General features: G+C 36.5%; 2 protein-coding genes across 2 annotated transcripts in view; both read right to left on the reverse strand.

Annotated features, from left to right (window-relative positions):
- Nucleotides 1-2,296, reverse strand: part of pdcd4b (programmed cell death 4b) — a 28,606-nt gene extending 26,310 nt beyond the window's left edge. Inside the window, exons 1-2 of the mRNA XM_061922775.2 lie at nucleotides 2,170-2,296; nucleotides 1,682-1,776 (exon numbers count right to left, since the gene is read on the reverse strand). Coding sequence (XP_061778759.2) covers nucleotides 1,682-1,724 — 43 coding nt within the window. The 5' untranslated portion in view covers nucleotides 1,725-1,776; nucleotides 2,170-2,296. The remainder of the gene's footprint in view (nucleotides 1-1,681; nucleotides 1,777-2,169) is intronic.
- A 3,280-nt stretch (nucleotides 2,297-5,576) lies between these two features.
- Nucleotides 5,577-13,480, reverse strand: part of rbm20 (RNA binding motif protein 20) — a 115,456-nt gene continuing 107,552 nt past the window's right edge. The window contains exon 14 of the mRNA XM_061922770.2: nucleotides 5,577-6,299. Coding sequence (XP_061778754.2) covers nucleotides 6,240-6,299 — 60 coding nt within the window. The 3' untranslated portion in view covers nucleotides 5,577-6,239. The remainder of the gene's footprint in view (nucleotides 6,300-13,480) is intronic.

Below are 13,480 nucleotides of genomic sequence, written 5' to 3' on the forward strand. Positions count from 1 at the left end.
TACAAGTACATTATGTACAATCCATTGGATTTTCTGACTCAACCACTATAAATGTAATCAATATTTTTCTTGTTTACTTCTCACATAACACACAGCTATGTCAATGTTTTGTCCAGATAGGGTATTATAGCATATATTGAGAGACAATTCGATGTGTTTTAGCATCTTTAATGTGCAAACTGACTAATGCATTAGAAAATATGACTTAATGATTCATCCCTATAACATCATGACATTACATCACAGTGCACTGTGGATAAGCATATATAACTGACAAGAAGAAGAACATAATTATTATCACTTAACATGCTAGCACTTTTATTCTCTCTAGTTGTGTGGTCCTCTGTGTTTTCAAATTTGTATTTCTATTTGTTTTAATTGGTTTTACCCTTTAAAATCATTTTTAATCATATTAATTTTATGATGTTTTTATATATTGTATTATTTTTTATTATATTGTTTTATATTTCCTTTTTTCTTTAGAACTGCCATTGCGCAAAAATAATAATGAATCAAAATGGATGTTGTTATGAAGTATTGACCTATTCAAGTCTCCAATTATTTCAAATAAAATATTCCACTTTGAAATATTTTTTGGGGAGAAAATATTCAGTTTTTGTCATAATAACACATTTTCTTTGACAAAAAGGGCATAAAATAAACAAAAAAAGTAAAGAAATTATAAATACCTATAATCAACATATAGATCTGAAATTGATCAAGAGATTTAAGCATTCAAAGTAAACAAATGAATAATGTATGACTTATTTTTAACAGTTTGTGAGTGGGGGTGCTTTTTGGATTACTTAAGATTTTTATACGATTTTTTTTATACTGTCATTGCTCAAAAAATAATAATGAATCATAATCAATGGTGTTATGAATTCTTGACCAATTTAAGGTTCCAGTTACTTCACATTACAACTCCTTTGTCCCACACGCCATCAGACTGTATACAACTCCTCTCTGGGGACGAGGGGGGATACTAGGATGACAGGGGATGCAAAACAATAACAATACTGAACTAAACTGCAACAAAAAACAATGCAATTAACAATGCGATACATTTTCATAACATGGTCACTACTGCATATTTTCTCTCGTTAAATTCTTATTTTTACTGTTATATTTTTATTCTTATTGTTGCTTTTTAATTTTATTCTTATTGTTATATTTTCTATTATATTTCCATTTATACCCCTATTATTTACTTTTTATTTTTTAAATTAAAATCTCAATTCTGTACACTGCTGCTGGAATTGAAATTTTCCTGAGGGAACTCTCCTGAAGGAATCAATAAAGTACTATTTATCTATCCACATCAAATATTCCACTTAGACATTTTTGAGGGGGGAAATGTAGCATATTTTGTGCTTTTGCCATAAAAAAACGGAGTTTCCTTAACAAAATATGGCTTTTTTAAAAAAATGTTTATTTATTTGGTATTTATTCAGTCATTGGTGGAGTATTTGCATCTTGTTTTTAATATTTTTGTGCAGCACTTTGGAAACATTTTTGTTGTTTAAATGTGCTATATAAATAAAGTGGATTGGATTTGGATTGTATTAATTCAATTGTGCCTATTATGCAATAAAAATAGATATTCGACTACCGGTACTTCCGTGTCGGAGACGCACAGCTGTTGGTGCGTTTAAAGGCCCTCGGATTCTCTCACACTCACCAACGGGGTTCGCGTTCAACCAGGCCTCGCAGTCCGCTGCCATTTCCAACAATATCAAATATATGTTGCGACGTAAAAGAGGATTTCGCGGATTCCTGCAATGTTAAAGACGAAATGCAGACATCAGACAAAAAAAAACAAGCCCAGACATGAATCCACGCAAAAAACCCGCCCCTCCCCTTCTGTTCATTCAAAGTCCCACTGTTGATAAACAATGGCTAGCGTTAGCATTAGCTGCTCACCGTCACTGGAAGAGCGGTGTCAACAACACAAAAGTGCAAACTGACAAACAACAACGTTATTACAATGATTCTAGTGTAAAGAGCAACGTAAATACGCACTTAGCAGCCGAGGCACGTCGTTTGAATTAGACAAGAGAATATGCCTAAAACGCGTCATTCAGTGCCTTAAATGTATCCAATCGAACATATTTGAAATACGAACAATGCATTTGAATCTACCATGAGTAAATAGTCTTAAAAACTCACAAAATGATTCAGTACTGGTCGTCCGCTGTGTTCAAGCGAGAGTCGAACTTAGCCTGAACGACGTTGTTTTCAATGTATCTACCCAGCAACTCAAGTACGTAGACGCGTGTTCTGTTATCTGATTGGCTGAGAGAGTGTGGGGGTTTTACAACAGCCAGCCAATGAAAATGCAACACCAGATGTATAGAGGCCTTTTTCTTGAACACTGCCCCCTACTGGGATTGATTGAATAAATACAACATAGCATTATGCTGTAAAGTTAAATTATATACGGATCCTTGTCAGAAAATGTATACATAAAGCAACGCATTGACAACAAAAATGGTAACCCTTTAGTATGGGGAACATATTCTACGTAACAAAGACTTAATTTAGAGTTATTTGGACACTAGGGGAACATATAAGGGTTAGACTTAGGGTTAGGGTTACTAATAAGCAATAATTCTGAGGTTATTGAGGGAAGACTCTTGGTTGTATAATAAGGCCATGCAGAATAAGGCATTAATAAGAACTTAATAATGACTAATTAAGAGCCAATATGTTACTCATTTGCATTTTAATAAGCAACTAATTGACTCTTCGTTAATGGCTGACTGGTTGTATAATAAGGCCATGCAGAATAAGGCCTTAAAAAGTACTTAATAATGACTAATTAAGAGCCAATATGTTACTAATTTGCATGTTAATAAGCAACTAATTAATGGTGACTATGTTCCCCATACTAAAGTGTTACCCAAAAAATGTATGCAAACATGTTTTTTTTATTCAGTTTAAATATAGGTAATACATTTAATAATTGTTTAAGTTAAAGTAGCAATGATAGTCACACACACACTAGGTGTGGTGAAATTATCCTCCGCATTTGACCCATCCCCTTGTTTACCCCCTGGGAGGTGAGGGGAGCAGTGAGCAGCAGCGGTGGCCGCGCTCGGGAATAATTTTTGGTGATTTAACCCCCAATTCCAACCCTTGATGCTAAGTGCCAAGCAGGGAGGTAATGGGTCCCATTTTTATAGTCTTTGGTATGACTCGGCCGGGGTTGGAACTCACAACCTGCTGATCTCAGGGCGGACACTCTAACCACAAGGTCTGTGTCAGTGATTATTTGTGTGCAACTTTGCACAAGCCAAATTTGAGTGTTTCCCCAACTTTTAACTGCTCTGTTTCAACACTTGAGGGTGCTCTTTTACAAAAAGTACAGTTCAATCATGAGCTACATCAGTGGTTCTCAAACTAAGTAAAACCATGATGACCAACATTAAAAAATACAGTAGCGTATTAGGCCTAAGTATTCATTAAATACAAGGCAAAGTTTTTTTTTATTTAACAAGAATGCAACTGAGACACTGCACACAGTTTGAACAGTAACACTGTGTTTGAATATAAGAAAATTAAACATTGTACTTTAGTCAAGTGGTTCCTTGCCGTACCACTAGATGGAGCCCGGTACCACAGTTTGAGAACCACTGAGCTATTGTATTAAACATTTAATCATCTAAGGTCATCTGACCAGTGTTTTTAGAGGGCCCAAGGTCAAAACTGAAGACCTGGAACACTCTGCCTCTGAATTTCACAGCTGCGACATCTCTCGACACTTTTAAATCTTCTTTAAAAAAAAAACACTTATCATTTAACACAAGCTGAGTTGGACATTTGTATTTCTTTTTTCATGTTTTATTTATACTTTTTCACTATGCATATTCCTTATTTTGTTTTATTTATAGTACTTTTTTGTTGTTTATATGTAGTACTTTAAAAAAAAAAAAAAAAATCATTTTATGTGTTGGCTTGTTTAGCTGTGTTTTATTTACCCACCGAGTGGTTCTTAAAATATTTTCCCCAAGTACCACCTCAGCAAAAAAACGTGTCTCTCCAAGTACCACCATAATGACCAACATTACAATACAGCAGTGTAGTAGGCCTAAGTATTCATTAAAAACAAGGCAGAGGTTTTATTTAACACATATGTTTAATATTTTTGGCCACTGTAACATTACACACAGTTTGAACAGTAACACTGTGTTTAAATATACACAACTGTACTTTAATCAAGTGATTCTTTGGCGTACCACTAGATGGAGCCTGTGTACCAGTACCGCAGTTTGAGAATCCCTGATACAGAATGTTCTGTACCTGTTGTTATTTTTATTATTCTTATTATTTTAATCTTTTACCTTTCTGTTTTTAATCTGTACACACTTTGGGTCAAAAGGGGCTGTTTTTTTTTTAAATTGTGCTTTATGAATAAATAAATCAATAATTAAATATTTATTATCAAACTGTGGGCAGGGGTCGGCAACCCGCGGCTCTAGAGCCGTATGCGGTTCTTTAGCGCCGCCCTAGTGGCTCCCTGGAGCTTTTCCAAAGATGTATGAAAAATGGAAAAAGATGAGGGGAAAGAATTGATTTTTTGTTTTAATATGGTTTCTGTAGGACGCCAAACATGACACAAACCTCCCTAATTGTTATAAATCCCACTGTTTATATTAAACATGCTTCACTGATTCGAGTATTTGGCGAGCGCCGTTTTGTCCTACTAATTTTGGCGGTCCTTGAACTCACCATAGTTTGTTTACATGTATAACTTTCTCCGACTTTCTAGGACGTGTTTTATGCCACTTCTTTTTCTGTCTCATTTTGTCCACCAAACTTTTAACGTTGTGCATGTATGCACAAAGGTGAGTTTTGTTGATGTTATTGACTTGTGGGGAGTGCTAATCGGGCATATTTGGTCACTGCATGACTGCAAGCTAATCGATGCTATCATGCTATTTAGGCTGGCTATATGTACATATTGCATCATAATGCCTCGTTTGTAGGTATATTTGAGATCATTTAGTTTCCTTTAAGTCCTCTTAATTCAATTCATATCTCATGACCATATGTAATATGGCTTTTAATTTTTTTGCGGCTCCAGACAGATTTGTTTTTGTATTTTTGGTCCAATATGGCTCTTTCAACATTTTGGGTTGCCGACCCCTGTACTAGGGGTGTACTGGCTCTATCTAGTGGTACGTCAAAGAATCACTTGATTAAATTACAGTGTTTTATTTTCCTATCTTCAAACACAGTGCTACTGTTCAAACTGTGTAATGTGGTCAAAAATATTAAACATACTTGTTAAATAAAACCTCTGCCTTGTTTTTAATGATTGCTTAGGCCTACTACACTTCTGTATTTTTTTTTGTTGGTCATTATGGTGGTACTTGGAGAGCCAAGTTTTTTTTTTTGAGGCGGTACTTGGTGAAAAAAGTTTGAGAACCACTGCGCAGGTTGTTTATACATAAGGTGCAAGCTCAACAATAGCTAATTATGTGTGGTTACTGGACATTGTAAAGTACTAATATGAAATAAAACATGACGTGATCTAGTGAAATATTTATTCACATGAACATTTCAGGTATCAACGAAACTGGATGAACTTGGACAGAATACAAAATAAGTCTGGCATGAAAATCCTGTGGAACAATAACTGTTAGGCATATTTAACTCCAATAAATGGTCCGGTTTAAGGTACTGTATTGCATTTTGAAGGCATCAAGCCAGATAGACTGGGACTATGGATGGCTGAATTTCAATGTGACATTAATTAACGGAGGAAAGGGTTTCCACTGGCGTGCAAATGATGTGACGTCTGACCTGAAAGACAACAAGTAGTGCACACACAAAAAAACAAGACGCGCAGCACAAAGACTCCAGTTATCAAGAAGTTGGAAATACAACACACTGAAATCTCTTCCAACAAATTCAACGACCCTGAGAATCTGCCTCAGTTTCCCCTGAGTAAAAACATTCATTGGCATCATTTTTAAGTGACTTTGTAGCTCATTTTGTAATTTCGACAGGAAGTCAGATTTTGTCTTTAAAGGAGTTGATTTAGTGACGACATGCCAAGTCAAACACGTGTCTAAGGTTCCGGTTCAGGAACAGTTCTTTAACAATAAATACATAAATATACATTACACTTGACTATGTACAACATTTATTGTTTAGGCTGTCAGTTATTCAAGTTTTACTCCCCCAATGTCTTCAAGGTTACGCCTGCTGTACAACAATATGTCCACATGATGTCACTGTGTCGTGGAAAATCCAAAATGCAGACTCTCTTGAGCCAGCTGGGACAGATATTTCTGCATGAGGGGACATAAAAAACAAGAAAAGTGTTAGAAATGAGAGACGTACATCAATCCATCCATCAATCCATCCATTTTCTACAGCTTGTCCCTATTGGGTTCGCGGAAGGTGCTGGAGCCTATCTAAGCTGCATTCGGGCAGAAGGCGGGGTACACCCTGGACAAGTCGCCACCTCATCGCAGGGCCAACACAGATAGACAACAGTCACACTCACATTCACACACTAGGGCCAATTTAGTGTTGCCAATCAACCTATCCCCAGGTGCATGTTTTTGGCGATGGGAGAACATGCAAACTCCATACAGAAAGATCCCGAGCCCGGGATTGAACTCAGGACTACTCAGGACCTTCGTATTGTGAGGCACATGCACTAACCCCTGTACCACTGTGCTGCCCAAGAGACGTACAGTAATAATAATAATAATAATACATTTTATTTATAAGGCGCCTTTCTGGGCACTCAAGGACACCGTACAAAATCACAACAATAAAATCAGATTGGATAAAAAACAACAACAACAACAACAAAGAGAAAAGAAAAGATGATTACAATGAATAAGCAGTCAGGAATAGGTGTGTTTTGAGTCTTGATTTGAAGAGGGATATTGAATCTAAGTTGCAAAGGTCTGGTGGCAAAGAGTTCCAAAGATGTGAGGCAGAGCGGCTGAAAGCTCGGGCACCCATGGTGGACAGTTTAAATAAAGGGACAGTGAGATGGATGGATGAAGAGGATCTTAGGGAACGTGGGGGGAGTAATTATTCATTTTGATTGATTGATTGATTGATTGAAACTTTTATTAGTGGATTGCACAGTACAGTACATATTCCGTACAATTGACCACTAAATGGTAACACCCCAATAAGTTTTTCAACTTGTTTAAGTCGGGGTCCACTTAAATTGATTCATAATACAGATATATACTATCAGCATAATACAGTCATCACACAAGTTAATCATCAGAGTATATACATTGAATTATTTACATTATTTACAATCCGGGGTGTGGGATGTGGAGGGGGGGGGGGGGGGGGGGCTTAGGTTTGGTTGATATTAACACTTCAGTCATCAACAATTGCATCATCAGAGAAATGGACATTGGAACAGTGTAGGACTGACTTGGTAGGATATGTACAGCAAGTATTTGACATAGAGAGAGAGATCAGAAAGCATAAGTATCTACATTTGATTATTTACATATCATTATTTACAATCCCGGGAGGTGGGATGTGGAAGGGAGGGTGTTAGTTTAGGGTTGAAGTTGCCTGGAGGCGTTCTTTTAGTGCGGTTTTGAAGGAGGATAGAGATGCACTTTCTTTTACACCTGTTGGGAGTGGATTCCTTATTGATGTGGCATAGAAGGAAAATGAGTTAAGACCTTTGTTAGATCAGAATCTGGGTTTAACGTGGTTAGTGGAGCTCTCTGCTGAGTTTGCAAGTTGACCCATTGACAATGATTTTTATGTTGATTTTGTTTAAAGGTTTTACTGTATATTAATGTGTATTTGATTGAGTGATATAAGTATTTGCTCCTGAAGCAGAATGTATATAAGATGGCTACTTGGTGTTGAAATATGTGGATAAGCACAGAGGTCAGACATTTTTTGTTGTGCATTTGTGAACATTCATCTGCAGACGCACTCCTTTCTAGACATGCTCCAAAGCCTAAACGTTTTGAGGCTGTCGCTCGGCAACTCAAAGTTTTAGCTACCCAAACATGTATTTTTGAATGGGAATAAGGTGAAGAGATCAGCTAGGCCAGTTCCGGGTCCTAATGGGCTTTTTAATCACTGCTTTGTTGCCTTGAACTACATTGGTACCTCAACTTAAGACTGTTTTGACACTAGGGCCTTATCCAGAGGTGATTGCAATACACCAAGACGTAGAACAAAATTCGGTCAAATGGTCACCTCTGTAAGAGGAATGCAATCCTGGAATAAGTTACCTACAAACATTAGAGACTGTGATAACTATCCACTTAAAAAAAAAAAACTTAAACACTGGCTAAAAATAAATCAGACATGCACCCATTAAACCATTAAACACTGTTTCCAGACCCCAGCCCATTCCAGTGGTCTTCTGGCCAGGTTATTTGAAGCTGTAAGTGAATTGTCTGTCATGGTTATTTTCTTGTAATTGTGTATTGCAACTGCTTGTCTTGTCTGTTTAATGATGTCTTATTTATTTGGTTCTTATTTCTGTCGTCGTGGTTCGTGTCTCACGGTGTTATTTTAGAAACCTGCCTTGGGACTACAGCTGAAAATCAGCATTTATGCTAAGTCCGGCGCATATACACTGTTTATTCAAGAGTTGATTAATGTGCACTGTCCCAATTAAATAAACGAGAGAAAGACATAAGATCTGTCTCTTGGCTAATTGTTAAAGAGGAACTGCACTTCTTTTTCTATCATTTGCAATCCTTATGTAAGACAAGAACAAATATATATTTTTTTAATGGATTCTAACTCATAAGTAAACGCTTGCAAAAGTCATCTAAAAATGGCGCTAGTGAGATTTGCTCTATTTGCCTAAAAGCGTTCAAAAACATGCAAAACCCTCAAGGTTTTATATACACACTGTAAGTATGTATGTAATGTAGTAACAGGCACATTCATAATAATATGTAATATTTACATGTTTTGGTCATTTTGCGCATACAGCGTCGTATTATTTTAATAATAATACATTTAATTTCCCAGCGCCTTTCAGGAAACTCAAGGTCACTTTACAACAATATAAAATACAATAAAACCAAGGCATGTAAATAAACAACACAATAGAATAAAAATGTCAGACGTGTTTTCCTTCAACAACAACACGACTAATCATGGCAGACTTCATGAGAGACAACGACAACTTTGGGACAAATGATGATCCACACTTATATTTTTGAGCCTGAATATAAGGAGGATGAGCTACACGTTTTAGAAGCTGTGTGCTGAACAGATCCAGCTTTAGTGAAACTCTAAGCATCATGTAGCAGTATTGCGAAGTGCTGAACAAACTTCCATCATAATAAAACAATCACTTACTGTGCAATGTCTGCTGTGGTTGGAATGCTGACTGATGGAATGTTCATATCTTCCCGTTTAGATGAATAATTAATCCTAATCCTAGCACACAGGTCGATAAGATAAAATAAAAAGGTGCCGCAAACTAGTGTCTTTCTTGCCATCTCCGGCATCGACCAACTTCTCGGTTTATGGCCACAACCTTCTACTATCCAGGTGAGAGGTATGATTTATAATCTAGAATTAACTTTTGCTAGCTCAGAGGCCATGCAGCAGCTCAGTATGTCAACAGCTGCAAAAGCTATAGCTCTCTTTGATCACGGCATGGCTAAAAGCAGTTCCTTAATGTTAGGGTCTATACCAGGGGTCACCAACCTTTTTAAAACCAAGAGCTACTTCTTGGGTACTGATTAATGCGAAGGGCTACCAGTTTGATACACACTTCAATAAATTGCCAGAAATAGCCAATTTGCTCAATTTACCTTTAACTCTATGTTATTATTAATAATTAATGATATTTATTTTTGTGGAAACACTGATCATCTTAATGATTTCTCACAATAAATATATATAGAAACAGATAAATATCAATATGCAACACTTTATTTTTATATTTTCTCTAAGTGCACATTTTTCAAATTGAACATTTTCAAATGATCACTTCTAAGACAGTCTTGTGAAATCACAATATCCCATTTTAACTAGCTAGCCACTAACATTTTTTTAACCAATCATGAATTACTTTGCACCATGTTTGTACAAATAATAACTCATGTAAAATACAAAAGCCAGTCAAAGTTGTTAGAATATATAACAAATTGGACCAAGCTATATTTCTAACAAAGACAAATCATTATTTCTTCTAGATTTTCCAGAACAAACATTTTAAAATAAATTCAAAAGACTTTGAAATAAGATTTAAATTTGATTCTACAGATTTTGTAGATTTGCCAGAATATTTTTTTTGAATTTTAATCATAATAAGTTTGAAGAAATATTTCACAAATATTCTTCGTCAAAAAAACAGAAGCTAAAATGAAGAATTAAATTAAAATGTATTTATTATTCTTTACAATAATAAAAAAAAAATACTTGAACATTGATTTAAATTGTCAGGAAAGAAGAGGAAGGAATTTAAAAGGTAAAAAGGTATATATGTTTAAAAATCCTAAAATCATTTTTAAGGTTGTATTTTTTCTCTAAAATTGTCTTTCTGAAAGTTATAAGAAGGAAAGTAAAAAAATAAATCAATTTATTTAAACAAGTGAAGACCAAGACTTTAAAATATTTTCTTGGATTTTCAAATTCTATTTGAGTTTTGTCTCTCTTAGAATTAAAAATGTCGAGCAAAGCGAGACCAGCTTGCTAGTAAATAAATACAATTTAAAAAATGGTAAGTGCTGCTATTTGAGCTATTTTTAGAACAGGCCAGCGGGCGATTCATCTGGTCCTTACGGGCGACCTGGTGCCCGCGGGCATCGCGTTGGTGACCCCTGGTTTATACTGTAATAACATTGTATTATAAATGTTTGGTTAAAATTCCTGTAACATGTAAATGGACTAATGTTGCTGTTTTTTGGATGTTTATTTAGAGAGCTTTATGGGTGCAATAGGTTGTAATTGGTTACTTTTGAACGGAAGTGAGCGAAAAAGTGGTCCACCAAACTAACATGCCTACCGTGCAGCAAACAGAGTGCGAACGATCTGAGTACGCAAGGGGCTTAGATCTTACCACTGAAAGCAGATATGAGCAAAAAAATCTAACTACACAATAAAATTGATCTCTGTAGTTTATCCAAAAAATATTTGTAGAGTGATATCAAGGATTATCCATCTGGTGCTCCAGACGTCATTCTACACGGCAAAACTAATGGAAACTTGGAAAAGCATGGAGGTCTACAACTTTTTTGTGCGTGGCTGGGTCAAGGAAATTGGTATCAAGACTCTCCCGGATAAATATGCATCGTTTTTCCTCTGGTAAGGTTGCATTTAATGATCTAACTTTGCATCTACAGCCATGTTTGTTGCCTTGTTGTTTTTTTTGTATCCGCCGTTTATGAGTATGTGTGTTTCTACCCGTCTTATCAAAACATCGGTCGAAAACAACACAAGCATATGGCATTGTTCTTCGAGAAAGGCAAGATGCCGCCCAAAACGCTACGACAACAGACGCTTTGAATCTCACATATTTAATGAGCCGCACGTGACGTCGGCTGAGGCAACAAACGCCACATGCATACTTGCCAACCCTTCCGAATTTTCCGGGAGACTCCCGAAATTCAGCGCCTCACCCGAAAACCTCCCGGGACAAATATTCTCCCGAAAATCTCCCGATTTTCAGCCGGAGCTGGAGGCCACGCCCCCTCCAGCTCCATGCGGACCTGAGTGAGGACAGCCTTTTTTCACGACGGGAGGACAACAGGGTGACAAGAACTAAATCATCCAGACTAAAGATACATTGTATTATTATGTTTATCTTACCTAAAAATGAATATATTTATTAATTTAAAAAAAAACAATTAAATAAATGTTTACTATATTTTGTTAAAAACTTATTCGGGTGCTACCATTTAGTGGTCAATTGTATGGAATATGTACTGTACTGTGCAATCTACTAATAAAAGTTTCAATCAATCAATCAAAAAGCCTTTATTAGCAGCAGCCGGGATGAGACGTAGTTGGAGTTGGAGTGGGAGCCAGAGAGAGAGAGAGAGAGAGAGACGAACGAAGAGAAATACATTTTGCTAGAAAGGAAAAGCCTCTCCACATTTCTGCAAATAAAACAGTGTTCTACCCTGAAATCTGGGCTCTTGTGGCAGTATGTGGTGGTCCGAGGAACTCACTGGAGGGCAACCTCTACACTTTGCTTTCCATCTAATCATTATTCCAATGAGCTATTGGTGGTACATTTTGTAACAATACTTTGCACTACAGTAGGTGTCATTTAATGTAATCTGTGGTTTCATTGACCAACATCCAGTGTTGATTTTGCATTACCAGTACAATACACACACTCATTCAGCTTTGACTGACAGCACAAGTGTGAGGACCATTTTTCTTTGGGGGAATGTCACACATTGAATGGCAAGGAATCGTTTCTCGTCCAATCTGCACCAGCTGCTGGCCAACAGAGAAATTTGAAACTTGGTGCCGGATGTCCAATCGTGTAAAATAAACACACAAACACACACTCAAGCAGTGGTTATGGCTGAGCAGTGTTTGTGTTTTTAGCATTTTTTTTGCCATATGTTAGATTTACTGCCACATTGACTTTACTGCCACTGTTTACACTGCTGACCAACGTGGCTTGAATCCATTTCTTTTCTAAATATGATTTTTTCCAGCTGTTTACACTGCAACTATGATGTGATCTTTATCAGACTCCAGTGTAAAAGCGCACAAGCCAAATTGTGGCCCCTTGCATGAGCAGTTCATAAATGAATAAGGAAGTTGTTACGACTACATACTTGCCACACGTTATCCACTATATCCCATGTTTGTGCTACAGCCCACATCTCATTGTGCTAAATGTGAATATTTCAAGGGGAGCAAATATTGATCTCTGAAGGGGTGCATGTCTTAAATTATTTTACAGCAACCCCCAAGACATACAACAACAGCTTCTGAAAACTTTTTTTTAAATTTCCATTTAGATTCATTAATCATTTAGATTAGAACATAGTATAATGGAAATAACTGCTGTTATTTGATTAATAAAACATTGAACTTGTTATGATGTCAGCTTTGGTACAGGTGTGATGCTGGGGTGGCGACAGCGTGCATGTCTGATGTTGCTCACATGTCGTCCAAGGAATGCTCAGGGAGTTTGAGCGTTTGCTCGGACATGAAAAATTAGAGGGAACATTGCTTGCCAACCTTGAGACCTCCGATTTCGGGAGGTTGGGGGTTGGGGAACGTGGTTGTGGGCGTGGTTAAGAGGGGAGGAGTATATTTACAGCTAAAATTCACCAAGTCAAGTATTTCATATATATATATATATATATATATATCTACATCCTGAAAATATGCAAACAAAACTGTGTTTAGATAATTGATACTTCAAACTTGCATAAATAAATCTAAAGGAATATAACATAACTTGGCTTCTGAGAGCTTCAAAATGTAATGAATAAAATGCTAAAGTTGTTGATAAACAAGCAATTATTTT

This window comes from Nerophis lumbriciformis, linkage group LG27 (assembly GCF_033978685.3).
Source record: "Nerophis lumbriciformis linkage group LG27, RoL_Nlum_v2.1, whole genome shotgun sequence".
NCBI classification, from domain to species: Eukaryota; Metazoa; Chordata; class Actinopteri; order Syngnathiformes; family Syngnathidae; genus Nerophis; species Nerophis lumbriciformis.